Source organism: Ovis aries, chromosome 6 (genome assembly GCF_016772045.2).
Source record: "Ovis aries strain OAR_USU_Benz2616 breed Rambouillet chromosome 6, ARS-UI_Ramb_v3.0, whole genome shotgun sequence".
Taxonomy (NCBI): Eukaryota; Metazoa; Chordata; class Mammalia; order Artiodactyla; family Bovidae; genus Ovis; species Ovis aries.
In genome coordinates this window covers 105,951,630-105,979,432 of record NC_056059.1, presented here as the reverse complement: position 1 = coordinate 105,979,432, position 27,803 = coordinate 105,951,630, and the positions used below count along the sequence as shown (strand labels likewise).

Sequence of the window (27,803 nt, the reverse complement as noted above, 5' to 3'; positions counted from 1 at the left end):
GTGTGTGTGTGTGTGTTTCTGTGTGTGTGTTTCTGACTTGTAGCTTTGCCTCGTGTGTGTTTGTGTGTATGTTTCTGTGTGAGTGTGCGAGTGTGTTTGTGAGTGTGTGTCTGTGTGTTTCTGTGTGAGAGTGTGTGTGTGAGAGTGTGTGTGTTTCTGACTTGTAGCTTTGCCTCATGTGTGTGTGTGAGTGTGTTTGTGTGAGTGTGTTTGTGTGTGTGTTTCTGTGTGTGTGTGTTTGTGTTTCTGTGTGCGAGTGTTTCTTTGTGAGTGTGTGTGTGTTTCTGTGAATGTGTGTGTGTGCTTCTGACTTGTAGCTTTGCCTCGTGTGTGTGTGTTTCTTTGTGTGTGTGTGAGTGCGTGTTTCTGTGTGAGTGTGCGAGAGTGTTTGTGAGTGTGTGTGTTTCTTTGTGTGTGTGTCTGTGTGTGAATGTGTGTGTGTTTCTATGTATGAGAGTGTGTGTGTGTGTTTCTGACTTGTAGCTTTGCCTCGTGTAGCCTTTCTCTGCTGCCCCTTGCCCTGTACCGAGCACAGCTCTGGCCTTAGGCAAGCACTCATTCTGTTGGGCGGTCGGGGTCCTGGCTCCCTCCAGCCGGACTTTCGTGTGACTCAGTGGGAGGCTGGGCAAGAGGAGGGACATGAGGTGACCGTGGTGAAGGAGGCGGGTTCACCCCGATGCGGTCGTGTCTACAGCTGAGAAGGCGGGGCACACAAGGTAGACTGGCTCCCCCCGCGTCTCCCATTCATTCATCGGCTCGTACACTCAGCAGGTGTTGACGGGCAGCCTTGCCTGCGCCCAGCCGGGTCTCAGGCCCCAGGAAGGGCCGAGTGGATGAGCTGATGTGAGCCTTGTCAGTTCCCCCCCGGAGAGGGATGGAAGTGAGCAAATTGCTGAACGGAGTAATGGCCAGTGGAGAAGGGCAGGGATCGTACATACCAGTGGCCGCTCGTCTACACTGCCCTCTCTGTGCCTGGCAGGCGGCGTCGAGTTGTCCCTGTAGGGGTTGCCCCTTCCTAGCTGTGTTGTTGGTTAGTTGCTCTGTCCTGTCTGTCTCTGCAACCCCATGGACTGTAGCCTGCCAGGCTTCTCTGTCCATGGGATTTGGATTTCCCAGGCAAGAGTACTGGAGTGGGTTGGCATTTCCTTCTCCAGGGGATCTTCCCAACCCAGGAATCAAACCCAAGTCTCCTTTACCGCTGAGCCTCCAGGGAAGTCCTCCCACCTTTGCAAACCTTCCTTAAAATAACTCACCTTCCTGGGCCTTGATTTAACTGCCTTGTCTGTAAACCGGAGCTTTAGTTCCTACCAGGTTGGTTTGGGGAGGACCCCAGGCAGCAATGCGTGTGCTTGGGTGTCTGTGCCTGAAACTCTGGGACACTCCGGGGTGAGAGGCGTGCTCGCTGACAGCTGATGCCAGCCACCCAGGGTTGTGTGTGTGGGGCTCGGCCAGGAGCTGGCACGAAGTGGGCCCTTAATGATTTGTATGTTTAGACCTACTCTTGATTCCATCTGTAAAACTTGCTCTAATTTATATCCTATGATTTACTCTAGCCCTGTGATTCCCCACCCCCGCTGGCCCTGCTTTGCTTGCCAGCACAATGCCTCTTCATTTAAAGCCCAGGATTTGGCCCTGGTGCCTTTTGAAATGTGTCTTCTCGGGAGAGGAGTATGGTTGGTGCAGCTCAGCAGCCTGGTGCTGGGAGCCGCAGCCCGGCTGCTGAATCACTCGCGAGCCCAGGCCTGCCCTCTGGTCCCGGGGCAGGTCATTGAACCAGCAGGAAGCACAGTCCTCGCCTGCTGGTACAGAGGCCGTTGCAAAGGACAGTCCGCAGAAGTAAAGGCTCCATCTCACGTTTTCCCTCTCGTGCAAGCTCCCAGGTTTGGTGGGGAAGTGAGTGGGGTGGGGCTGTTAGCTGGCAGGCCGTGGGCGGTGTGCTTTACGTTTCTAGCAAGCTGGTCCTTTGAATGGAGCGAAGACCAGGAAACATGTACTGCGCGGAGATTAGTACTCTGGGCTAAAGATAGTGTTGCGTGTAGAGTATGGAGCTGGAGAGGTGCCATGCTCTCTGGCTAAAGTGGGTTACCCAGCACTTGCTATGTCCAGGGTGGGGTTGGGGGGCCCGGGACCTCAGGAGTCCTGTGGTCACTCCCAGTCGGGGATCCAGCCTCAGATCTGTGAGTCTTTAGATCCCCGTAAGTTTGGCTGGTCCACATTCAGGTAAAGGATCGAACCTTCCGGAAGGCCTGGGTGAGGGGCCCAGTCCCCCAGCCCCTAAACCAGACAGCAGTGTATGCCTTTGGGGACCCTCGCTCCTGGCTGGTGGTCCTCAGGGTAGAGCCATTCCAGGGCCTGATTTACCTTTCTAGGGGATCTTCCCAGGCTGCTGGGGCTGCATAGGGGTTTCCACCCCTGACACCACAGTGATGCTGGTGTGAGCCCCACACAGTGTGGGGCACAGGCTCACCATGAGCAGATCCTGTTTCTTTTCTGGATGCAGCTTATTGTCTGGGGAGAGACCCTCTCCGGATGGTGGAAGGAGGCCTTGTGGAGGGAGGGAGCCCTTCGGCCCGCCCTGTCTGCCCCCGTGCACTGTGGGTCTCTGCTCTGGGGCCCTGTGAGCGCAGCACGTGGATGCGTGCTTGTGTTTGCAAGCAGGGGCCTGGTCCGTGCTATACCCCCATGGCCTAGTGCAGGGGCCTGGTCCCCAGGGGTACCCGCTTAGGGCTGCCCTCAGCCAATGGGGCCACGCCTGTTCTCTAACCCCTCTGTCTGTTTCCAGCCCAAGTGCTCCTGAAAAGAATTAAATGTACCAGCAGGGCCCATCAGAGGAGGCTGATGGTCCAAGTCAGGGTCGGGGGGCAGGTGGTGGAGAAGAACTGTGATGCCAGGCCTGTTAAGGGGAGAGTGAGCTGAGGGCAGGGCAGGCGGTCCCCCCCTGAGCCTGGGGAGGGGGAAAGCAGCTCTGCTGTCTTAGGGACCAGGGGTGAGACTGTTTCTGATGTGTGCTGCAGACGCTGCTGTGTTCTCCATAACTCCGTGTAGCACCCTGGGCTGGCCTGAGCGCGGGGACTGCACGGCCTAGTACATGGGTGCATGTGAGCACACACGTACATGTGAGCACGGGCGTTGGTGTACGTGTCCTTCCTGCACACGCAGTACACCTTTCCCTTCTCCGGCCTCTTCCCCTTTCTTGCCTTTCCCTGCCGGACCGTGGGTTCAGCTAAGGGGCTTAACTCGCTCGGGTCAGCTTTTGCACTCACCTTGGGCAGCATGCCAGGCTGTCCGCTGGACCAGTCCAAAGACCAGGGCCCCCTCATCCGTGCTGTTCACAGGGAAGCCCATGTTCCCTTCCAGCTGTCCCACGGCCAGACGGGAGCCCCGGGTGTGCGCCCGCAGAGGCGGGGTCCCCAGTGACCTCTGCAGAGCCTTAGGCAACCCACTGACCAGTTAAAGACTAACTCATCTAGACTGCAGCGGACTGGGGGCTGGTCTGAGACTTTGCACGTGTCGACTCACTTCGTCGGCACAACAGCTCTCTGGTGGCTGGTTATCCCACCTCGGGTGCAGTCGTTAGGGGGTGTTTTAGACCTGCAGAGCCGCAAGGGGCAGGGGTCGCGTCTGCAGGGGATGCCTACCCTCAAGTGGACCCAAACAGGAGACAGTAGCTGTTCCCCTGGACCTCATGTTCAGGGAAGCGGCCAGGGATCCTGGAAGCAGGGTGAACAGAACTGCTGGGGGGATGGGACTTCCCTCGCCACCCCACCCCCACCCCCGACCCACGTGGGGCTGAGCTCCTAGCCGTGAGAGTTCATGTAAAACACTCCGCCTTTGCTGCTCCTTTGGGAAGGGGCGTGTCAGGGTTGGTGCTGGGAACTGGGTGTCAGGGTGGAGGCGGGCAGGGAGGCGGTGATGCTTTATCACTGATCAGCCGCAAGTACTGCAGTGAGAAACCAGCTTGGCATCAGGTTCTGCCTGGAGTGTCATCCTTGCCAGCCCCGACCTGTGCGTCTCCCGGGAGGCTCTCAGCCACCGGTGCTGGCAGGGTGCCTGTCTCTACGAGCAGGGCCTGTAGGGCACAGGAGCACCCCTCATTTCCACTGGTCAGTACAGCGCCCACACAGGAGAGACAGCCTCACTAGGATTGTCCTGTTTTGCAAATGAGGATCTTTAGCTCCTAAGTGTTAAAGGAAGTTGCTCTGAGTCCGTGTGCCAGTTCGACCCTCTTCAAGGAAAGGAATACAGTCATAAATCAGACTGCTTCCAGGGTTCGGGGGGTGCCACCGTGAGTCCCTGGGCTTCCTGATGGCCTGTGCAGGGCCCGTGATCCCTGGGGAAATGCTGGGACCCTATGCTGGTCCTCACAGAGGCAGCGGGCTCAGTGATGGCGTCTGAGTGCTGCTTACCTGATGGATGACTGCGCCTCTGGCCAGCCCACCAGCCTGGGGACCGCGGGCAGCGCCACATGGTGTGCCCGGAGCCCACGCAGCCCTGGCCCCGAGGTGAGCGTGGCCCTCACCACCCCGTTGTGCCCGCAGACGTGTCTGGGAAGCTGAGGATCTGGGACACCACGCAGAAAGAGCACCTGCTGAAGTATGAGTACCAGCCCTTCGCTGGGAAGATCAAGGACATTGCTTGGACAGAAGACAGTAAGAGGATCGCCGTGGTCGGGGAAGGAAGGGAGAAGTGAGTCTGGCCTCTGCCCCCGTCCCCCTCTCCTCGTCCATGTCCCTTGCTTGGCTTTCTCTCCTGGGCACCCCGGTGGGAGGGCTGCAGTGACGTCGATGCGGCTCGGACCAGGGGTGGCAGGGTGCGTGATGAGTCCTGTGGGTGCTGGGCCTTCAATACAGGGCTGGCTTTAGCAGTGCACATCCGAAGACCGCGTGTCACCACGGGGAGGCCCCCCCCCCGGGTTTGTCTCTGGGCCCAGGCACCTCCTTTGTTCCGACATCCTCGGCCCTTCGCCTCCTGGAACCCGTGCTGTCCCGCACGCGTTCTAGATACAGGGAGATGGAGCAGGTCAAACCGTGGGGGCTGCTTAGAGTGTTTACTGGGGTTCCTCCCCGAAGCTTCCTCACCGCCACACCTGCCGAGGGTGGAAGGCTGGATGTGATCGCCAGGTGGGCGCACCCCGCACGGCCTTACTTGGGAGGAGGATGCCGGGCAGGTGGCCCTGGGCGGCTGCTTGCCCTCGCAGTGCCGCTGACCAGCAGGGTCTGGACCTTGCTCCAGACGTCTGGCTCCAGGCGCAGGCGGGGTTCCGTCCTCAGCCCCGCTGCTGCGGTCCAGCACTTTGAACTTGTCTCCATTTCCCTTCCTCAGGCTTTCTCTTAACGGGTATCCTGATGGGTATTCATCCTTCCATCCTCTCTTATGTCATCCCTGTTGGTCTTGATTCCTTCTTCACTGAGTCATAGCTCGCAGTGCAAACAGCACGTTTTCATTGACTGCCGACTGCTCGCTGACTGCAGGGCGGCGTCTCGTTGTGAGCAGGGGCCGGTACTTGGTGTGTTTCCTGGTCCCCACCTCCAACCTCCACCCCCCATCACTCCCCCAACCCCCTTGTTAAATCATTCGTGAAACTGGTGAACCCTGAGCCATTCGGCCGGCCAGTGCTTCTGAGGCATCTTCACGTGGGGGGCTCCTTGAGTCTGGGCTGTAAGACACGGTCACCCGGGGCCCCTCGGGGCCGCTCCCAGTAGCTCTCCCGCATTTCAGATGAAGCCGGGTTGCTGGTGTGTTGGTTCTTTCTGGGAGCACGTGTGATGCACAGTCGTGAGCAGGGCTACCCCGCCGGCATCCCTGCCCCTGGTCGCTAGTGACACAGCTGCCCGTCCCAGTGACCTGGCAAGGCCTGACCTTTCTCTCCTGTGGCTCCTCTCGTTGGGTGAAGGTTCGGAGCCGTCTTCCTGTGGGACAGCGGCTCCTCCGTGGGTGAGATCACGGGCCACAACAAAGTCATCAACAGCGTGGACATCAAGCAGAGCCGGCCGTACCGCCTGGTGACCGGCAGCGATGACAACTGCGCCGCGTTCTTTGAGGGGCCACCGTTCAAGTTCAAGTTCACGATCGGCGTAAGTGAGCGTCTCTGGAGGGTGGTTTTAGGGGGAGCTTTGTGGCTTGTGCATGAAGCCAGCAGAATCTAGACCTGTTAGATGCTGGTGGCAGAAGGTCACGCGTACACAGTGTTCATGCCAGGTTCGCTGGGTGATGGTTCCAGCACTCGGGGGTGGGCGGGTAGCAGGTTCACCCTGGGACCATGTGTGTACTGGGCAGGGGGCACACCTCTGATCAGGCGAGTGTCCTGGCCCTGTTAGGGGAGCCCAGGCCTGAGGCAGCCTGCCCTCTGGTTGTGCCAGTGTGAGGCCCACCAGTGTGGCAGAGGAGGTGAGCTCCAGGGATGTCTGGGTCTGTTCCCTCCGGCACCTCCTGGGAGATGGATGAGGGCAGGGTCACACTGGAAAGGTGACATGTGGTGAGCAGAGTTGGGTGCTCTGCCTGTGGGGGCGTGCTCTAAACGCTGAGTGGAATCACACAGCCTTCTGTAGGAATGACTGCAGGGCCTTGGTCCCCACAGCTTTGCACGTGGGCCTGACCCTCTCTCAGCCTCACTTTATCCATCTGCAAGATGGGCATGGGACATGGGCATGAGAGCATTTTAGCCATGGAGTTGGGCTGTGCACAGCGCCCTCCCCGGTTCAGAGTGGCCCACGAGGTTCGTTCCCTGCCCTGGGGGACTGAGGCTGGAGTATAGCAGGAAGGGCACCTGGCTGCAGACGGCCCACCTGTGAGTCTCACAGTGACCACGGTGAAAACACTGCAAGGCCGTCAGCCCTGGTGGTAGACGTGGGCGTGACCTCGCTGAGCTGCAGAGTGGAGGACACTCGGCCCTTTACTGCCGGCTATGTCCCCTGGAGGCGGCTGAGCTGGGCTTGGCCAAGGTCCAGGGACATGTCCAGAATGTTAGTGGCTCGCTGAGGAGTCCTGTAAACTCTGATGACGCCGTGAGTCATGAAGAGCGGGCAGGGCGTGGTCCAACAGTGGTGGGGGTTCTTGGCGGGCCCCTGGGGTGTCCTGGGGACAGGACCCGGGCCGTGGGCAGCATTTCTGTACGTGGGTCTCGGCCCAGCTGCAGAGGGGCTTCTCCAGATTCCCTCTTCATGGTAAAGCAGGTCAGTTTTATCCCAGGGCCCCCAGGTAGGGTCTCTGGCTGGCTGCCTGGGAGGCACAGTGGGCACGGCTCCTCTGCCCTTCAGGGTGGGCAACCTGGAGTCCCTCATGACACCCCCCATCACCTCCCAGAGGCTGGCCCCTGGGGCTGCTGGTCGTGGTGGGGTGGTGCTCAAGGTCATGCTTCCGGAGCGGGATAAGGTGCTCTGGAGCACGGATGAGTCATGCTGAGTCAAGTAGCTGGGCTTCCTGCACAGTGCCCAGCGGAGGAAGGGGGGAGGTTTCCGTGGCAACCAGAGGCTTTCCCAGCTCACCCCGTGGAGCTAGCCCGCCCAGCTCCCCACGCCCCACACACACGTTGTGTTTGTTTTTACTTGGCTGAGCTATGGGTGGACAGGGCTCCTTTCCCTCCACCCCCCACAGCCCCCGCCCCAACCCACCCAAGGATTTATTTGCTCTTTGCAGATGTAGGTTAGACCCAGCAGCTCAGTGGTGGTGGAGGGGTAAGTGGACCCAGGATTCTTTCCAGACTTGACCCGAGCCTGTGCTCCTCACCCCTGTCAGAGATCAAAAGGGGCTGCGGACCAAGAATGGGTTCCTGGGTGGCAGCCCAGCACCTCAGCTGGCCAGCTCTGCAGCCAGCAGGCTGGCCCTGCCTCTGAGCGCCCCCTGGTAACAGGGTGAGGCCAGCCCTCATCCACAGCCCCACGCTGGGGCGAAAGGAAAGGCGCTGGTGGACGTGTGAGTGTCCATGAGGAGCTGTTGGGCTTAACAGGCTCACTTGGCCTCGAACAAAGGATAGGAAGACGCTTGGGGTCCCCCACACCCTCCTAAAATGTCTCTTAAGGGGCTGACAGCAGGTCAGCCTGTGACTGTTCCGTGTATACCTGGCCTTGACCCTCACGGTCCCAGCGTGAATCTGTAACATGAGGGCCGCCCATTGGTCCACGTTCCAGCTCCTGCCATCTTCCTCCTGACCACGTTTAGGGGCCGTGGGCGTGAGGAGCCCAGAGGGGTCGAGTTCAAGTTGCTGCCTCAAAAAAGGAGTAACTGGTGTTCCGGATCAACTCCCAGGAGGCTTGGACCCAGGTGGATGGAAAGCAGTGTTACAGAACACGTGGGGTGGCTGCCCGTCCACCTGCAGCGCACGGGTCCTGTTGTTTTTCCTTCTTGTTCAGGGTTTGTTTAAACCACCTTCTCCTGTTGGCAGAGCGAGAGTGGAGACAAAGCTGAGTCATGCCCAACTGTAGGCAGACGGTCCAGGTTCCTGCCCGGCCCGCCGTCCTTGTTTGTCTGAACCTGAAATGGGCTGAGAGGCTGCAGGCGCACGGGGTGGAGGTGCTGCAGTTCCAGTTCCCCCCGAAATTGACCCCAGCCCACCTGGGGAAGTGGCTCCAGAGTCCAGGGGACCAGCTGTGCGACAGAGGCTGTGGGCAGCAGTGTCCTGTGCCCAGGGCTTTAGATTCCCCTTCGAGGCCCTCCGGGTGGCCTGAAAAGAGGGCAGGTGGCCCTTGCCCATCCCTGCCTCTCCCACAGGGCCTTCTTCCTGCTGAGGGCATCCCTGAGCTAGGAGCATCTGGATGTGTGGTCACAGGCCCGCTAAGCATCTCTAGCTCCCGTGTGTCTGCACCTGGCCACCTGTGGCCTTGGTGAGTTTCCACGCTTCTCCAGCCTCTACTTCTGCCTCCATCGGGTGGGCAGGTGGGCACTCCTGGAGCAGACACCTCTGTGACTGTGTCCACGGTCCATTCCATAGTATGTGTGCTTAATGAAATGATGGCTCAGAGCAGGAAGCATTGGGGGCCTTCTTTGCCCCAGGACCGCTTGTCAGACTGTGGCTGTGTGATCTGGGACTGGAAACTGCCCACTGCATCTCCCCAGGCCTCTGAGAGCAGAGCACACCCTGGCTGAGGAGGGGTCGCCTGGCCTCCCCTTCGCCCAGGTGGGCTGCAGAGTCTGGCACCTGAGCTGCACTTCCTTCTAGAGCCTCGGTCTCCTGTGATTGTGAGTATCACCTTCCTAGACATGTAAACTTTGAGCTTGAATGTGTGAGGTTTCCGGGCTGTTGCGATTTCCTGTGTCCTTATGACAGGGCAGGAAACAGCTTTGCATTCAAGCGTGTCTCAGGTGCCTGCTCTGCACTGGCCCTGGCCTGGGCACACCGGTGACCTGAGCTGTCCTTAACCACCACACACTCATGCCAGCTTTTCAGAAAGCTGTGTGCGTGTCCATGGGGGTCATGCCGGAAGGTCAGTGGGGCAGGGGGTGACCAAGCCAAGCTCCGTGGATGATCAGTGGCCTAAGGGTTCGAAGGAGCCTTTTCGTTCTCCCATCAGGTCCAGTGGTCACTCTGGGCAGGTCTGCGCAGGGCGATTGGAGAGGCGGGTGAGGAACGTGGTGCTGCCCCTCCAGGCACTTAGCAGAGGGTCCTGACCTCGCAGAGGGAGAGGGAACCAGGTTTGGGAGGGGGTAGTGGGCTGAAGGGGGCAAGGCAGCCTTCCAGGTCAGGATGGACACCCACTCCTGGGGTGCTGACTGCGGAGGCACCTGCTGCCCTCAGGGAGTGTGGGGGCAGTGGGCCTGGGCATCCGAGCTATTTGGTTCCTTTGCAAGCCTGTGACGTGGATCAGGGGCAGGTAGCCCAGGGTTTCAACGTGCAGGTAGGTGTCCTGCTGCAGACCCCACTGAGGCCGGTGAAGCCCGGGCGGGCTCTGGGGACACCCGAGCTGGTGGGCTGGTCAGCTCCGTGGAACGCAGGGGCTCTGTGTCCCTGTCAGTGGCTGGACTCAGCGCATTACCTAATTACTGCTGGTGGCTCCCGTCTTGGGTTTCTCAGTCGTGGGGGGGGGTGGGGGCGGGTGATGGGGAGCAGCAGTGATGGGGGGGATAATGATGGGTATAATGACAGTGGGGGAGGTAATGATGGGGCACAAGTAATAGCAGGGTGGGTGGGGGGTAATTATGGTGGGGAGGTTCTTGGGAGGGTCCATTGACACTGCCCCAACCAGAGCTCTGGCTTGGCCGCGCCTAAGGCTGGGTGACCCGCACCCCAGGAGCCTGCAGGATGGTGCCGCCCCTCCAGGACCTTAGGGGGTCTGGGGCCCGCAAGCCCAGCTCCGTCTTCTGAACCCTCCATGATGTTTCCCCCAGCCTGATCCTCCTTCGTCCTCTGGCCTCCCTTCCCCTCCCCATGAAACGGGCTATTTTTAGCCCCCTTTTTTTTTTTTGGTTAATGGTCTGCTCACTGTTCCTCCCTTTAAATTGGCTATTTTCAGGAGCAGACATCAGTCTCCCACTCATCTGGGCTCTTGGCTTCAGTGGCAGGAAAAGCTGACAGGGAGACTTTCTAAAGCCACAGCGCCTGGTCCCCGGGCGGGGGGATGTCTGCCCTGTCCAGTCTGACCCCTGCCCGGCAGCCTGCCTGGTTCAGGGGTGGGACAACAGATGACAGACAGATCCACACGTGTGATGTCCCTGTAGGGCCGGGGGTGTTGAGGATGGCAGGCAGGCAGGGGGGAGGCCTGGTGACTGTGCTGACCTCTGAGCTGGGTGTGTGAGGGGTTAGTCCTGTTTCAAGGAACCACGGTACCCAGAGTTGGACGAGATGGCATTGCAGGGTGACCCAGGGTCCCACTGGTTCATAGCATGTTCCTCACGCCCCCCAGCGTAGCCCCCACTTTGGCCCCATGATCTGCTTCACCGCGGGGCACTCTTGGCATGCTGCGTCAGTCACAGGGACCCAGGGGGGCTGGCCTACCCCTCTCCCTCGTCCACCTCACCACCCAGGAACCCAGAACAGCAGGGCGGGTCAGCCAGTAGAGGTGTGGAAGAGAGGACCAGACATGTGGGCAGGCGTGCAGAGCAGTGGTTGGGTTGCTTTTCCTTTGACCTCGTGCAGGAGGAGCCGCTTCTGCCTGTCTATCCTTCCATTCCCACGGGGTGGTTCTGGGAGGACTGAGAGACGCCCTCCCAACATTCGTCCTGAGCAGCCCTGGGGATGGCAGGCCGCTGGCTGTGAGCCTGGGGAGTTAAGGATCTGACCCCCGGGCTCCCTGCCCAGCTGGCCAGCCGGCCTGCCTGCCTCCTGTCCAGGGCCGAGAGCCAGCGCTCTGCACGGGAAACCGGAGATCTGGGTTCCCAGAACCCGGGCCACTCGGAGCCTGGGTGTCCCCTGAGGAGAGAAGGGTACCCGAGGTTCCCCAGGGCGTCTCAAAGTGGTGGGCTGACTGAGCCGCGGTCACGGGGAAGGGCAGTCAGAGGGCCCAGTTTGGAAAGTTCGTTCATTTTGATGGGTCGCGAGCCCGCTGGGAGACGGCCATTCTCCAACTAACTCAGAACGCGAGCCTGAGAGCCGGAAAGGTTGGCCTGAGAAGCAAAATAAGTGGACATGATAAACAAAAAGCAACACAGGCCATCCTGGGGTGGGGGGTGCGCAACCCAGTCTCTGCCCCCATCTTCGTGTTGAGAGTCAGTTCCTAGGCAGGTTGATAAGTCCAGGGGACCCCCAAGGAGAGAGGGGTCTGGAATTCTCAAGGAAGAGAAAAGGACAAATTTTTTCCCCTCTACATTCCTTAGCATTATATAACAATAATGTATCCTGCTTAAGGACAGTTTCTGGAAAAAAACCTGGCTAATCCTGTTATCTTAAAATGTAAATTATGGGAGTGGGTTTAGTGAGGTCTTTACAACCTCCAGACATTCTTTTGATTCACTGTAATAACTAATTAAAAGTATGTAACTCCATTGCTAACACTAGCAAGGGGGTACTCTTTCTACCCCCCTTCTGATGTCGACGTCAGAAGCACTGTCTGTCTCTTTTATACTTTAATAAAACTCTATTACACAAAAGCTCTGAGCAATCAAGCCTCATCTCTGGCCCAGATTGAATTCTTCTCCGGAGGCCAAGAATCCCGGCGTCTTCTGTGGTTCAGCAACAGCTTTCAACGTGGTCCCCCAGTGTCTGCGCTGAATACAGATTTCCCTCCCCCCAGGAGGACCCCCGTGGTGTTGGGTAGGGGCCCACCCACCCTCAGGGGCCATCATCTAACCCTGTTTCCAGTGAGGTCACGTTCACAGGTCCTGGGATTTCAAGCCATCTCTTCAGGACAAGTCAACCCATCCTTTTAACTCAGCAGCTCAGGCTTTAAAACTATCAGTGGTTTACCTGGGCGGTGGCTGGGATTTGCGTTAAGTCGAATTGCTTTTCCTGCAGGTGGGGCGGCTGTGGCCCCGGGGGCAGGTGACCTGTGCACCTTCAGGAGAACGGATGACACCTGTTGCTTCATGCGTGCTGGCGGGGGGGGTGGGCTCCGGATTGATGGCTTGTGGGGTTTTCAGAGGATCACTCTCTGATGCAAACCCTTCTTGACCCTGGAAAGATTGACTTCATTTACTCCTTTAGGTAACGGAATCACCTCTGGAGGTCACATCTCCTCAGACTCTTATTGCCAGGAAGGTCATCACCACTGTTTAATTTCTTTAAAACCTCGTTTGTTCAGCAGATGCCTAGATGAGCGCCTGCTGTGTGCTGGGCCCCGGGCCAGGCTCCAGGGACTCAGGACCGAGGCCTCACAGTAGCCGCCTCACTAAGCGTAGGGGTTCTGAGCTTGAGTGGGCTTCAGAGCCGAAAGGAGGGGCGCGTTTCTGTCAGCAGAGGTTGGGGAGCGTGTACGTCACAACAGGGAGGCCTGGCAGGCAGAGATGGGCCCTGCTGAGGCCGGGGGCTGAGCCAGACTTCTGGCGTGTACGCTTGGGGCTCCTGCCGAGCTCGGAGGGCTCCTGCGGACGGGCATTCGCATGCATGGTGGTCCTGGGCCTCAGAGCTCGTGGAGGGCTTTCCGGAGCTGCCTATCCCTGGTTAACCATCCCGTTTCCTGCAGGACCACGGCCGCTTCGTCAACTGCGTGCGATTCTCTCCCGACGGGAACAGATTTGCCACGGCCAGTGCTGATGGCCAGGTAAGGTCCGGGGCCGGGAGGTGGGGAGCGAGGGGTGTTTGTTCATCTCTTGGGCCTCTGGTTGTTCAGAATAGACAGACTCAGTGAAGCTGGTCTCAATGGGCAGCTCCCTCCCTTCTCCTCCTAGGATGCGACTCAGTTTGAGGTTGTGTCCACAAAGCGTGATAGCCCCATCTCTCTGTCGGTCTCCTTTTAAAGGAGCTCGAAATTCATCCAGTTTTGATGAATTCTTGTAAAGTCACAGTTGTCAACCCTCTTCTTGATGGTGGAGCGGGGATGAGTGGGAGGAGCTCAGTCAGTGTACTGACGTCTGGGCATACACACCCACGCATGATACGTGTGTTCATACACACATACGTGATTCGCATGTTTGTATTTCCTGAAAGATCTTCATCTATGATGGGAAGACGGGAGAGAAAGTGTGTGCGCTGGGAGGAAGCAAGGCTCATGACGGCGGCATTTACGCTGTGAGTATAGACCCGTGTTAACAGCTTGCTCTGTGCTTATGGTGGGGCCTGTCTGCGTTTGTCATCGTCCATATGTGGGTTGAAGTTGGAAGCTTGAGATGAGGGGTCAGGAGCAGGGGTGCTGGCAGAGACCTTCAAGGTCACGTGGGATAGGGTGCCATGGCCCACAGAGGCCTATGGCTGGAATGCTCATCCTGTCCTTGCCCTGCGTGTTCCACCACCTCCTGGGCTGTCATCCCTGCTCAGGCACCAGGGCTGTGGACACAGCTCCGGTATCTGAGTCTCTTTCCCCCTCGGTGGAATGCTCTGACCCGTGACCACCATTTGTTTGAGTAGATCAGCTGGAGTCCTGATAGTACCCACTTGCTCTCTGCTTCCGGAGACAAAACCTCGAAAATCTGGGACGTCAACGTGAACTCGGTTGTCAACACTTTTACCATGGGCTCCAACGTCCTGGACCAGCAGCTGGGCTGCTTGTGGCAAAAGGACCACCTCCTCAGCATCTCCCTGTCTGGCTACATCAACTACCTGGACAAAAACAACCCCAGCAAACCCCTGCGGGTCATCAAGGTAAGGCCAGGCCAGGGAGCAGCTCAGCCTGCAAGGGCTGCCCAGCGGGGAGGTGGGCGTCCGGCCGGAGAAGGGGCAGCAGAGACGAGGTGGAGGCCCAGTGGAACGGCAGGACATGGGTTGCTTTGGGGATGTGAGTTTAACAGAAATGATAGGCCAGATGCCAAGATCCCCTTCAGCTGCTGTGAAAGCTGGACGTTCAGGGCAGTGGCCCTCACCCCTGCTCACGGGGCTCGTTTGTCCCGAGGGGCTCAGCCTTCCTCAGTTAGGAGCCCACCGGCTGTGTCCCCCACATGAGGCAGGACAAGGAAGATGCTGAGCCCTGAGACGAGGCATGTGGCGGGGTGTGGCCGCAGTTGTGAGGGGCCCAGCTGGCCTTGGAGCTGGGCCGGGACGATGTGCAGGGTGTGAACGTGAGAATGCACGGGGAGGCACTTGTCCCGTGTGGTTGGGGCAGGGTGGGCACCAGGGAATGGTGGGGGTGGGCACTTGGAAGCAGACGTGGACTTGGAGAAGCCTGTGGAGCCCTGAAGGGCAGAGGCCCACGGTGTGAGCAGCAGGGACCGATACTAGGGGCAACGGAGAGGACCCCCCTTCCCTGCCTCCCATCCTCATCTCATCGGGATGGCTCACCCAGGCCAGCTGGCCGTCAGCATCTGCCCAGAGTCTCCTGTCCAGGTGGGGCCGTGCCTTCTCCCTCCCTCAGCCCTGGAAATGGTGGCATCTCAGGAAATCGCAGCCAGACTGGGAACTTCTGTGTTCTAGGGCCCCCCTCTGACCCTTTTGCCACCCACGGGCTTGCTTCTGCTGCGGGGTGGGGTGCTCAGGGTCAGCCACACCTGCCCTGGCAGCCCTGGGTGAGCCATGCTTTCAAGGGAGGGGCCTCCACAGCAAGGCTTCAAGCGGCTGCCTGTCCTGCGGCTGAGCCCTGGGGCCGAACGTCAGCACCTCCTCACGCCCTGCTCGCTCAGCTGCTTTCGGGCCATGCAGACAGGCTCTGGGAGGCGCCTGGGCCCCGCGGCCTGGGTGTAGACGAGGCTGGGATTATTCCCCGGGGGCCCAGTCCTCCGTAGTCCGTGGGCTGCCAGCTCCTGACCCTGCAGCGTGTGTGCACCCCACAGTCTGTGAGCTGGTGGCTTTCATGGGCTTGGGTGACCGTGCCCGTGAGGCAGGGGTCAGGCCAGGCCATCTGCCTCCTTAGGCCTTGTGTGGCTAGCTTGTGAATCCCGAGGGGTGTTTGGTGCTGACATCAGGCTATGGGTGAGAGCCCAGGAACTGGGCTGGAGTTAAATGAGCTCTTCTCAACCCTAGTGCACGTTCAGGTCATCTGGAAATTTCCATAAAGGGCTTGATGCCTGGCCAGCCCCGTCGGGATGCAGTCAGAGACCATAGGAAGCTCTGAGGGGCCAGTACTTTAAAGGTGCACCCAAGTGATCCTGTGGCTCAAGCTGGAAGCTACATCAGAATCGAATCACCTGAGCGGGCCCGCTTGTTAGAACACGGCCGCTGGGCAGCACGCAGTGCTCACAGCATTCATCTGTGGGGCGCGGGAGAGCCCCAGTGCTCACAGGCTCCTGGCAAGGCTCCTTGCTGCCCGAGATGGGGCGGGCCAAGTCCTCGAGCATCCCGTTGCTCACAGGTTCTGTGTGGGTCCCTAGGCTGCATGGGGCGAGACTCCCGGTAAGGCCTCGTAGGTCGCTGCCCTGTGGAAAGGACTCAGGGTTCCTGAGGACTGTGTGTACCTTTCTCTGATGATACATGTCTCATTGTGGCAACAGCCAGCAGTGCTCAGAAGGCTCCGGCTGCATCTGAGGAGGGGGAAGGAGCCCATCTCTTAGATTTCCATCCCAGGAGCAGTTAGTTCAGTTCAGTTCAATTGCTCGGCCGTGTCCAACTCTGCGACCCCATGGACCACAGCACATCAGGCTTCCCGGTCCATCACCAACTCCCGGAGCTTACTCAAACTCATGTCCTTTGAGTCGGTGATGCCATCCAACCATCTCATCCTCTGTCGTCCCCTTCTCCTCCCGCCTTCAATCTTTCCCAGCATCAGGGTCTTTTCAAATGAGTCAGTTCTTCACATCAGGTCACCAAATATTGGAGTTTTAGTTTCAGCATCAGTCCTTCCAATGAATATTCAGGACTTATTTCCTTTAAGATTGACTGGTTGGATCTCCTTGCAGTCCATGGGACCCTCAGGAGTCTTCTCCAACACCACTGTTCAAAAGCATCAATTCTTGGGCGCTCAGCTTTCTTTATAGTCCAACTCTCACATCCATACATGACTACTAGAAAAACCAAAGCTTTGACTAGACAGACCTTTGTTGGCAAAGTAATGTCTCTGCTTTATAGTACACACATCATGTCGTGGCAATAGTCAGCGATGGTCAGAGGGCCCCAGCTACCTCTGAGGAGGGGAAAGAGCTGTGATTAAACCCCATCTCTTAGGTTCTTTCCATCTCAGAAGCAGTTTGAAAGGAGGTTAAATGCCTCCCTTTGAAGCAGGCGTCTGGTTGTAGACGAGTGTTTGGGGCCTCTTTGTTGCCGATCAGGGAGGGATCACAACCCTGGGACCACCCTGGTTGTGGGATCACATCCCTGGTGAGGGTAGGGGACTCAGGAGAGAAGAATCCTCACGAGCCAGGGACGGAGCTGGAGCCATGAGCTGGGTCTCTGGTTGGAGACTCTCTGGGCCGTCCAGTGGCCCTGGGGTTCTGCTTCTGTGAGGGTTGGGCCCTTAGTACTGCTCCTTCACCTTCGTGGAGACCCAGCCCCGGGTGGGGGCTTGTCCTCTGTGGCTGGGGATAAGGGGCGGCTGCCTGGATCAGTCTGCACAGACCCGGGCACTCTGCTGGGGCTCCTGCTAGACCCCCATCCTCCACGCAGGTCAGGGTTAAGTGCCTGGGTGGGGAGGGACCCAGATATCAAGGGGGTGGGTCAGCAGCAGGCGGCTGACCCAGGCCGGCGGGTGGTGTTTCAGGCCCAGGAGGACCGTGGCCTCTCCCTGGGGCTTAGCCGGCGGCGAGTGTTTGACAGTCACTGGCTGGACACAGGCGTGTCCTCAGCTCACCCCGCCCATCTGTCTCCTCCACAGGGTCACAGCAAATCCATCCAGTGCCTGACGGTGCATAAAAACGGCGGCAAGTCTTATATCTACTCTGGGAGCCACGACGGACACATTAATATCCTTTGACTCACAGCGCTGGCTCCACGGGCCCTGGCAGGAGGTGTGGGAGCTTCCTGTTGCCATGGGGCCAGAAGCCAGGCTGGCCAGGTGGCGGCCACGGGGCTCCTCTGCCTGGTCCGGGTCGCCAAGAGGTGGCCCGGTCCACACTCGGGCCCTCCATCTCCAGGTCACGGCCTTCACTTGATGGGTCACTTGTTGTGCAGCCTTGAGGGCTTGGTTGCTGAACTTCCCTGTTCATGACCTGGTCCTGGCCTCACCCCTCATGAGCAGCAGAATCCATGTGCATTAGGATCCGGAAGGACTTAGAGCCTGTTGGGGGGAGTCCCCTTGTCTTAAAAATGGGAAAAGCAAAGCTCAGACACCTCAAGTGGCTTCCACTCGGCGACAGCAGAGCTGGGCAGAGCCCACGCCCTGTTCCCCGGTGCGGGCCTTTGGGGTCCCCCCGAGATGTTCCCGGCAGCCCTTCCAACCCCCCTGCTTCAGGATGGCCAGTGTTGGAAGGGTGGTCCACAGGGCCTGGCTCGGCGAGGCATCGTGGCTGCGTGAGAGGCCTGCCCTTGTGCAGCCCAGCCCCTGGCCCGTGGCTGTCCTGCCCTTGGAGGGGCTTCCCAGGCCCTGCTCTTCCCCCCATCTCCATGGTGCTGCCTGGTCTGTAGGGTTCCCTCCTGGGAACAGTCCCCCGCAGCCCCAAGGGAGGAGGGCAGACGTCCCCTTCTACCCCCTCAAAACAGAAGGAAAAGAGGGTACAACTGGGGTCCTGCCCTGTGTCCCCCAACTCCGGGCACCACCCCATCCTCTCTGCTTGTCCCCAGCCAGCCCTGGTGTCCACTCACCACAATGTTGACCTCGTGGGGGATCCATGGCAGGGTTGGGGGCCTCCCATCCTGAGACCTATGAGCTGCAGAAGATGCCCGCAGCTTCCTGTGGAACTGGCCTCAGTGCAAACAAAGATGCTTCTTTGTTGATATAAAAAGAGAGCCTCATAACTTAAAAACAGCTCAGACCCAGGCACCCCGAGCAGACGGTCAGCCTGGGACTGGTTGCCAGATGGCACCTGGGTGGCCATCAGCCAGTCCTTGGGGCCCAGGCCGCCTCCCTCTGAAGGTGCTGGGCTGGACAGCAGGCAAGAGAGAGCGAGGGGGTCAGGGGGCATCAGCCTGGGTACGTGGGGTCCCCGCAGGGCTTCCTTCTGAGCCCCCTCGGACAGAGGCGCCACTCCATTGTGGCAGGACAGTACCGTCCTGCGACCTGCCCAATTCTGGTTCTAGAGACGGGTGGACTCTCCCACTGCGTGCCTTCTTGCTGGTTGATCACAACGTCTGCTTCCTGAAATGGGGAGGTGAATGTGCACAAAGAGGTCCACTCGGCCTGGTGCCCACTGTCTCTTCCCTAATGTGCTGCCCAGGATGGGGGACGGGCCGTGGCCTCCCCAGGGTGGGGCACGCACCACATCCTGAAGCCAGGCTCTTCCTTAACCCCCTGCCCCACATTACTGGGATTCTGAGACGGGGGAGAACGACTCCTTTGCTGGGAAGGGCCACACAAACCAGGTGTCCAGGATGACTGTGGACGAGCATGGGCAGCTGGTAAGCTGCAGCATGGACGATACAGTGCGGTACACCAACCTCACGCTGCGGGACTATAGGTGAGAGCTGCCCGGGGCCAGATGCGCCCCCCCCCGCCCCTTCAGCCCGTTGGTGGCAGTCTCCCTCAGGGGACCCATGCTGCTGCTACCGAGCCTGGGCCGACCAGCGCACCCAGGGCAGAGCCATGGCCTGGTCACCCTACTGCAGGGACCCTTTGACCCAGCCTGGGAGGCACCACGCTTGGCTCAGTTCTGTGGCGTTTTCCTTAGTTTACCATCTGTTAAGAAGTGGTTTGTGCGTGCATGTTTTTCTGGGATGTGTCTTTGTAGTTTTAACCAAAAGTGCTAAGTCCCTCAGTTGTGTCTGACTCTTTGCAACCCCATGGACTGTAGCCCGCCAGGCTCCTGTGTCCATGGGATTCTCCAGGCAAGAATACGGGAGTGGGTTACCATGTCCTTCTCCATTAACCAAAAGTAAAGGCGACAATTTTCACCCATCCCGTTAAAAGTACCAGTTACATATATATATTTGTTTGTTTGTTTGTTTAATTACATTGTGGAGGAGAATGGTTAAGACCGTGGAAGGGTGGGAAAGGGAAAGTGCTAGTCACTCAGTCGTGTCTGACTCTGTAGACTGTAGCCTGCCAGGCTCCTCCGTCCATGGGGATTCTGCAAGCACGAATACTGGAGTGGGTTGCCATGCCCTCCTCCAGGAGAATCTTCCCGACCCAGGGATTGAACCTGCTGCTGCTGCTAAGTCGCTTCAGTTGTGTCCGACTCTGTGCGACCCCATAGACGGTAGCCCACCAGGCTCCATGTCCCTGGGATTCTCCAGGCAAGAGAACTGGAGTGGGTTGCCATTTCCTTCTCCAATGCATGAAAGTGAGAAGTGAAAGTGAAGTCGCTCAGTCGTGTCCGACTCATAGCGACCCCATGGACTACAGCCCGCCAGGCTCCTCCGTCCATGGGATTTTCCAGGCAAGAGTACTGGAGTGGGGTGCCATTGCCTTCTCCAGGATTGAACCTGGGTCTCCCGCATTGCAGGCGGATCCTTCACCACCCGAGCCAGATTCTTTGGGAGGTTAGGACGAGAACTGAATTCTGTCTGAACCCAGGGAGTGCCAGGCAGGGTCTCTGGCCAGTGCATGTGGGGCCCGACCCAGGACAGGGCAGCGGGGGAGTGGCCCTTGGCACAGACGCGGGACGTGCTGCTTTCATCTCTCGCCGCCGCCACCCCTCGTCGCCGCCACCCCTCGTCCCAGCCCCCCATCTCGACTCCCTCTCTCTCCTAAGAGTCGGGGAGTCTTTGCTTCCTCCCTTTCATGTCTTGTTCGGCAGAGGCTCCTTCAGCCGCAATCGGGTGGAATTCCCACCCGTCACCGAGCGGCTATGGTCCTCACTGAGTATGTGTCTGTGCCTGCCCTGCACCCCTGGAGACTAATGCGTCCTTCTCTCCACAGCGGACAGGGCGTCGTGAAACTGGACGTCCAGCCGAAGTGCTTGGCCGTCGGCCCCGGGGGTTACACCGTGGTCGTGTGCATTGGCCAGGTACGGCTCCCACCCTTGGGTCTGACCAGAAGGTCCGGACTGACTGCACAGTGTCTGGTCCCCACGTCCCTCCACAGCCATTCTCCCCCTCTTTACTGAGAGCTCCGCTGCATGTGCTGAGGGCCTCCCACGTGTCCACTGAATCCTCAGCAGTGCTGTCAGTCTGGCATCATCCCCACCTCACAGGTGGGGAAACTGAGGCACAAAAGCTAAGCTGCCCCAGGGCTGCGTCTGGCAAAGGGCAAAGCTGGGATTTGAACCCGGGCAGCCTGGTCAGAGCCCACACTTCAGGGTCAGATGCCCTGCATGGGGTGGTCCCTCACCCCTGCTGCCCACAAGAGGCACAGCCAGTGTGGCTCAGCCCACTCATTGCAAATCCCAACCCTGCAGCACTTGGCTGTGTAGCTTTGGGCGTTTTCCTCACCCTCTCTGAGCTTTAGTTTTCTCGTCCCTTACAGTTCACAGGGAGGGTTACGAGGAGGTACACAGCAGGCTGTTGGTACCACCTCTGCAAGTGAGGAGGCTGAGAGTGGCTTTGCCTCTCTCCCTGAGGTCCTTTGATGGTGGAAGGTGGCACCCGGGCCTCCGAGGCCTCTGCTCTTTCAGCCCTGGCAGCCTGAGTTCTCATTCAGGGCGGTGAAGGTCTGTCTCTACATGCCATTTCTTGAAATTTCCGGAAACACACCGCCCTTGACTGAGACCCAGGCCTGACCCACTTTATCCAGGACACTGCTCTGCAGCAGACGCTGTCTGTCGGGGCTGGGCGTCCCAGCATTCAGGGTGGAGGAGGCAGGTGCAATGGAGCCCCTGTTGGCACGAGCAACAGACCCACTCCGGAGAGCTGTCTTTCGGATCCACCACCCCTCCTCCGTCCTGGGAGCTTAATTGCTTCGGGGAGCGTGGATTCCTGTGTGTCCTAGATAACACAGCCCTCCTGCCAAGCAATTACGGTAGACAGCAGGGTGGCCAGTGAGGGTGCACGAGGAATTGAGGGCTGGGAGCGCCGTAGCGAGTGTGGGAAAGACTGGACGTGGCCCTTCTAGAAAGTCACACTGGGAAGAGCTCACGGGTTCGGGGAAGAGCCACCCGAGGCTCTGCTTAGAAGGGGCTGGTGGGTAGAGGGTCTAGTCCTGCGTCCTCAGGTTCCCAGGAGCCCATGGCCCATGCGATCGGATGTGATGACTGCCCTGTTGCATTCTGTTGTTCCCCTGCTTCTCTCGGGCATCCTGACCGGAACTCCCCGCGGCCAGTCGTAGGGTCCGCAGACTGTGCTGGAGGGGCCCACAATTCTCTGTCAGGGAGCAGCCACATTCAGGTCTCACCCCTGAGACTTGAACCAGAGTCTGGACAGAGGCCCTCCATCTCTCCCTGTCGGGGGCGCTGGGCAGTAAGGGTGCTTCCTGAGTCGGGCTGATGACTCAGGTGAATGTTTGTCCAGGTGCGTTTTCAGTAGCAGATTTTAGGGTGGGTGCTGCCACCCATCGCCTGGGCTTCTTCACCTCCCCCACCCCACAGCAGAGCCCACAACAAACCCCCGACAGTCTGCTCAGCAGAGCTCTGTCATTACGCCCGATGGTGTGTAGTTGGAGGAATTCAAGTTCAGAAGCAGCAGATGGCTTACACAGACGTCTGGGCGGGTGTTGGGGACATCACCATTGACGCTGATGAGGGAGTAACACCGCGGGGCCCCCGGGCGGTCCCACTTAGTGCTGCTGAAGCCCTGTCCTGGCGCCCCGTGCTGTCCTGCCGCCGCCCCCCGACCCCAACCCCCAGATGGGGCCTGGGCCGTCTGTCCTGGGCCTCTGCTCCAACCGCTTTCTGTATTTCCCAGATCGTTCTGCTGAAGGACCAGAGGAAGTGCTTCAGCATCGACAACCCTGGCTACGAGCCCGAAGTAGTGGCTGTGCACCCGGGCGGTGAGACAGTGGCCGTCGGGGGCGCGGTAAGGCCCTGTCCCCACGCCCTCTGCCCTGGGGTCTTTGGGTGATTTGGGGGAGGGCGGTCAGGGCTGTGTGGGTGCCAGGCTACCTCCTGCCACCCAGCGAGAACCTCTCTGGGCTGCCCCCTGCCTCCCCAGGAGACCAGGGTCCCAGCAGTGAGCGGGCTGTGCTGGGGGCACAGGGCAGGGAAGCCCTCAGCCTGGGCGTCAGTCCTGGGGGCAGTTGGGGGAGCCTTGTGGACACAGGGAGGGGACAGGGGAGCATTCACACCTATGCAGTGCAGCGCCCGCCAGAGGGCTTCAGGTTCCCCGAGTCTGACTTCCTGACATCCACTCTTTCCCCTCACCTCCTGGCCCCTGAAGAGAAGTGCCAGGACCCCACAAGGATGGGGCGTTTGCTAGGACAGGCTGGACAGAGCAGGGAGAGAAGCCTGGCGCCCGAGGGGATCTGCTGGGCCGGGGAGGGACATGGGGTACAGGGCACAGGACAGATGGTGAAGCTGAGTGCACGGTCAGGTTGGACGAGGGGCCCTTGCTGGAGACCTAAGACCTGTATAGATGCTTCTCAGAGCTCAGCCTGTGGACACTTGATTGGAACATACTGGAAGTTTTATAAAAAGGGCAGTCTCATGAGCACCCAAACACCCACGTCACAATTGGGGTTGGGGAGGCTGGGATCCACAGTTTGATGTGATTTTAAGATAATTAAACCTCTTTTCATGTAATTCTGCCCACTATGCTAAGCCAGCCACCAGAGCTGCTGCTGGATTGTAGGATGTGTCCTCTGGTAACCTGGGGACAAAGGGGTAGTTCTCCTGGTACCTGAGCTGGCATGTGGCCAAGCCGGGCAGCAGTTGGTGGGGAGGAAAAGCACTGCTTCTTACGGATACTTGGGCCCCTCCCTCCAGGAGGATGGGCTTCGGGAGAGTCGGGGGTGGGGTGGGGGGGGGGGGGGGGGGGGGGGGAGGGCGCACGTGTTATCTGTGGGCACAGGCGCCCATGTCAGGGGAGTGACCTGCAGCCCCTCTGTCCTCCCGCAGGATGGGAACGTCCGCCTCTACTCCATCCTGGGCACCACGCTGAAGGACGAGGGCAAGCTTCTGGAAGCCAAGGGCCCCGTGACCGACCTGGCGTTTTCTCACGACGGCGCCTTCCTCGCCGTGTGCGACGCCAGCAAAGTGGTCACGGTCTTCAGCGTTGCCGACGGCTACTCGGTGAGTGGGCGGGCCGCCTGCCCCAGCCCCACACCAGGCAGCACAGATGGCAGGAGGGGTCCACAGCCTCTCTCGCCGGTCATCACTGATGGGGCGGGTGCACAGGACATGCGGTTTTGTTGCTCCCAGAGCATGAATGACGTGGGCCAAGGAGACTTCCTCTGCTGTCCAGCAGTTTGTGGGCTCCTAGCAACGTTGCCAAAAAGTTAGGGGCCCGAGTGGGAGCGAGGCTGCTGTGAAATCGGGCTGGTAGGTTCACCTCGGCGGTATTGCCCGGTGACTTCTGGGACCTTCTCTGTCAAAGGGCTTAGGCTAGGTGGTTTTTTTTTTCTTGGATATCATTGCCACTTAAAGTCCTGCCAAGTGTGAGTGCTGGTCGTCCAGACGTGGCCTTGCACTCGGGGTAGGGGGTGGTCCCTGGGCAGTGGATGAGTGAAAGAGGACCCCATTGCCAGGACCCCAGAAGCTCATCCGGCCCTGAGTAAGACAGCCGATGGCACTGGCCTAGGAGGCGTGAGGAAGCCTTAGACCCGTTTCACAAGAGACTGCACTCCAGAGGGCTCCGGTCACCCTCTGGGTGTGAGGGAGCTGGCATGATTGGACCGCAGGCCAGATCGGGGGAGGGGTCCCTCCAGTCCCCCCACCAAGCCAACCTCCCCCACCCCCAACTTCCAACCCTTAGGATAGCTTTGAAACTTATAGCAGAGTCCAAAGACTTTGCCACCTTGATTCTGCCATTACCGTTTTACTGTGTCACATTACCCATCTAGAAATCTAATTTGTTAGTGTACATTTTGCCATTAAGTATATCAGCCCACATATTGACTAGAGTTTGGTGGTTTCTTAGTTTTAGCTGTAAGATTTACATATAATGAAGAATGAATGAGATCATAAGTATATACTCGTGCTTTGCTTCTGACTGCGACCCACACCTCCGTCAACATAAAGAACATTCCACCTCCTAGGAGGTTCCTTCCACCTGAGTAGCACATTTATCAAATCCTGCGTTTATCACATCTTAAGTGGTTTCATTTGCATATAACAAGTTTACAGCATGCTGAGTAATCTGCAGAGTAGACTCAACAAAAAATGAAAGAGGCAAACTTGAAAATCATGGTTAATCTAGGAATTAAGAACAAGGTGGAATACTCGAAGTAAAAGCGTTCCTTTAGTTAGAGAGCATTAACTTTCTGTTCACATTGACCTGTTTGGTAAGATAGCGGCTCGAGGCTGGAACACACTGTAGACACGTGCTCCTCTGGACAGATGTCTGCCTGCAGACCACACTATCCGACTCGGGCTCCAGGGCAGTGGTGTGTGTCTGGGGGGCAGCCACTTCCTCTGTCCATACACACGTAGGGCCCGGTCCATGCCAAGTAGGACCTTCTCGTGCTTTCTGTTCCTACTTTTCTGACTGTCCCCTCCCTAGGGCAGAGAGCTCTACAGGCAAGTGGGCACGTGTGGCCCATGGATACATGTTAGGAGGACAGCCCCAGGGTCCCAGGGTCCTGGGAGGGGTGCGGTGGCTACTGCTTGATCTTGGACTGCTCCTGTCTGTGCCTTTGAGCCAGTGGGCAGCCTGGGGGTGTTACGAGGGGTCGGTGAGTTGGTGAGAAGCCTGAACTTAGGTGAGATGAAGCCCACTCACTCTGGCCCAGACCCTGACCTGCCACCTCTTTTCAATCCACATCCAGGAGAACAACGTTTTCTATGGACACCACGCGAAGATCGTCTGCCTGGCCTGGTCTCCAGACAACGAGCACTTTGCCTCGGGTGGCATGGACATGATGGTGTACGTGTGGACCCTGAGTGACCCTGAGACCAGGGTCAAGATCCAAGGTGATGCTCCCACCCACCTCAGCTCCCCGAGCAGCTCCAGAGAGGCATCCCCAGGGCCTAAGGGTCCCTTCGGTGCTTTTGGGGAGGTGGCCCCCTCGGGAGGCCTGGCCGTCCAGCAAACATCTCTGCTGGTCCAGGTGGACGTGCAGAGGACACTGTTCCCAGCATCCATCCAGCAACCATGTCCATCCAGGGTGGATCTCAGTTCTCCTGTCCCCGTGTCCCCACCTCCCACCACCTCATGCGGCCTCTCGTCCCTTTCCATTCAGTCTCTACCCAACAGGGAGCCTTTTATGTTGAATGTAAATGGGATCTTCTACTATTCAGAAAAGTTCTGTGTCAGGCCCCATCCCCACCCCCCATCAAGAGCTCTTTCTCAGGTGGTGGTGGGGGGGGGTGGGCACCAGTGGGCTGTCCTGAGGTGTGCAGGCAGGCTTACTCCTTGGTTCAGGATGGGGGTGGGGAGCAGAGCAGAGTTAGCGGAGCAAAACCAGATTGCAGGAAGGAGTGCTGGTTTTGTAGGAAGACTCAAGTTCAAGATGCAGCAAGGAGCTCTCAGAGTAGAGGGTGGGAAGTCCAGTCCTTGGGTCTGGGCTGTGGCAGGGGGCAGGTCACAGGTCACTGAATGTGCACTGGCCTGAGGTCAGGTTGTTCTGTGCAAGGGTTCCCTAGCCTGTGTTCTCAGCCTTTTTATTCATTGTGGCCTTGGTCCTACCAGAATTAACACTGTGTACTGTCTGTGTGTTGTCTGTATATTGTTGCCTTAGGCACAGAAAGACAGACTTGCACCCCTGGGGGGAGGGGCAGTTCCACCCCTCTGTGGGAGGTTCGTGGTACCCTGCTGGTACCAGGAAGCTGCAGCCAGGGGTGGCTGCCTGCTAATTGCCAGGTGTCAGGGGTCCCAGCACGGGTGTAGGTGCTGAGGAGCCCAGCCACTGCCCCTCCCATCACCTAGACTCTCCCCTGCTGAGAAGAGGGCAAGGGGGTCTGGTTGAGCAGGAGGATCGTGTTGGGTTTCTCCCGTGACCCTTGCGGGTAATCTCGGCCCAGGGTGTCCCCGTGGCCGCAGAGCTCAAAAGCCGCCTCCTCCTCCTCCCTAGATGCGCACCGGCTCCACCATGTGAGCAGCCTGGCCTGGCTGGACGAGCACACGCTGGTCACGACCTCGCACGACGCCTCTGTCAAAGAGTGGACAATCGCCTACTGAGGAGCCCTCCTCACCGACCGGAGACCGAATCAGGGACGCGGGGTGAATGCAGCTCCGCCTCTGTCACTCCTCTCTGCCCCGCCCCAGCCCCGCCTCCCAGGGGAGGGGCCTCACCTCGGTCCCGCCCACCCTGCCTCCCGGGGGAGGGGCCTCACCTCGTGCCCACCCTTGGCCCCGCCCCCTGGAGGGAGGGGCCCCCGCCGCCCACCTGCCAGCTCGCTGGGCCATCCTGTCTGTCCCAAGTTCTGAAAGCTTTAGACCCTGACCATTTGCACATGGGAAATCAAGCGGGCACCTTCAACCACGTGTGGCGCCTGACTCAGACCCACCGCTTGCCGCGCAGAACATTCCAGAGGCAGAGCCTCCAAAGCACACAGACCCTCCCGTGGCTCCCGGGGTGTTTGCAGCCCCTCGTGCTACCCGCCCTGCGGGGTCCTTCCCGGTTTCTGTACCTGCAAGAAGAGGGGCCAGCAGGGCCAATGCTGTGGAGCAAGTGGCGCAGGTGTCAGGCTGACGGGCGCACATGGAACTCCGCGTTTCACTGTCAGTTTCTGTGCTTGATTTTGGGAATGGAATCGTGGGTTGGTTTTGTTTTTTTTTTCCAGTGTATCTTAATCCATGCCTGTCAGTGTTTACTGCGCTGCCTCCAGGCCTTCGGATCCTTTGTTAACCGGACGGGAGGCATCCTGCTCACCAGTTCACTCTTGTGCTTTGATGTTTTTTCTTGTCTTTCTATTCTCTGCCCTCGAGAGAACAGATTAATTTAAAAGGCAAAGATGGAGTCACTGTAAACTAACTCGTCCTCATTTACACCTTCCTTTTCTTTTCCAGTGCGGATATTAAAATAAGTATATAAAGCACGGTGATTTGGAGTCTCTTTGCGTTTGTCGGAATCACTGGTAAAATGCTGGCTGAGAGCAGGCCCTCCCCTTGCACTTGTGGAAATACTTTGAGCGCTTTAAGAGATTAGACAGAAATTATTAAATATCTTTTCTCTTCACTGTGGATCGCTGACTTTGTGTGATGGGGACACGTGGAGGGGGGGAATGGAAAGCTACATGGGACCCCATGGCCTGGGTGTCTTCAGTGGCATGCAGCCTAGGGGGAGTTCGGGAAGGCA

At 58.7% G+C, this 27,803-nt stretch overlaps 1 protein-coding gene across 2 annotated transcripts in view; it reads left to right on the top strand.

Annotated features, from left to right (window-relative positions):
* Window positions 1–27,549, top strand: part of WDR1 (WD repeat domain 1) — a 40,947-nt gene extending 13,398 nt beyond the window's left edge. Inside the window, exons 4-15 of one of the 2 annotated variants that reach the window (XM_060417674.1) lie at window positions 4,539–4,686; window positions 5,894–6,074; window positions 13,050–13,127; window positions 13,514–13,594; window positions 13,931–14,164; window positions 17,259–17,348; window positions 18,842–18,996; window positions 20,397–20,484; window positions 22,316–22,426; window positions 23,464–23,637; window positions 25,332–25,476; window positions 26,577–27,549. In XM_060417674.1, coding sequence (XP_060273657.1) covers window positions 4,539–4,686; window positions 5,894–6,074; window positions 13,050–13,127; window positions 13,514–13,594; window positions 13,931–14,164; window positions 17,259–17,348; window positions 18,842–18,996; window positions 20,397–20,484; window positions 22,316–22,426; window positions 23,464–23,637; window positions 25,332–25,476; window positions 26,577–26,683 — 1,592 coding nt within the window. In that variant the 3' untranslated portion in view covers window positions 26,684–27,549. Of the gene's footprint in view, window positions 1–4,538; window positions 4,687–5,893; window positions 6,075–13,049; window positions 13,128–13,513; window positions 13,595–13,930; window positions 14,165–17,258; window positions 17,352–18,841; window positions 18,997–20,396; window positions 20,485–22,315; window positions 22,427–23,463; window positions 23,638–25,331; window positions 25,477–26,576 lie in introns of both variants that reach the window. The other variant, XM_060417675.1, reaches the window with a different exon arrangement.
* The last annotated feature ends 254 nt before the right edge of the window (window positions 27,550–27,803 follow it).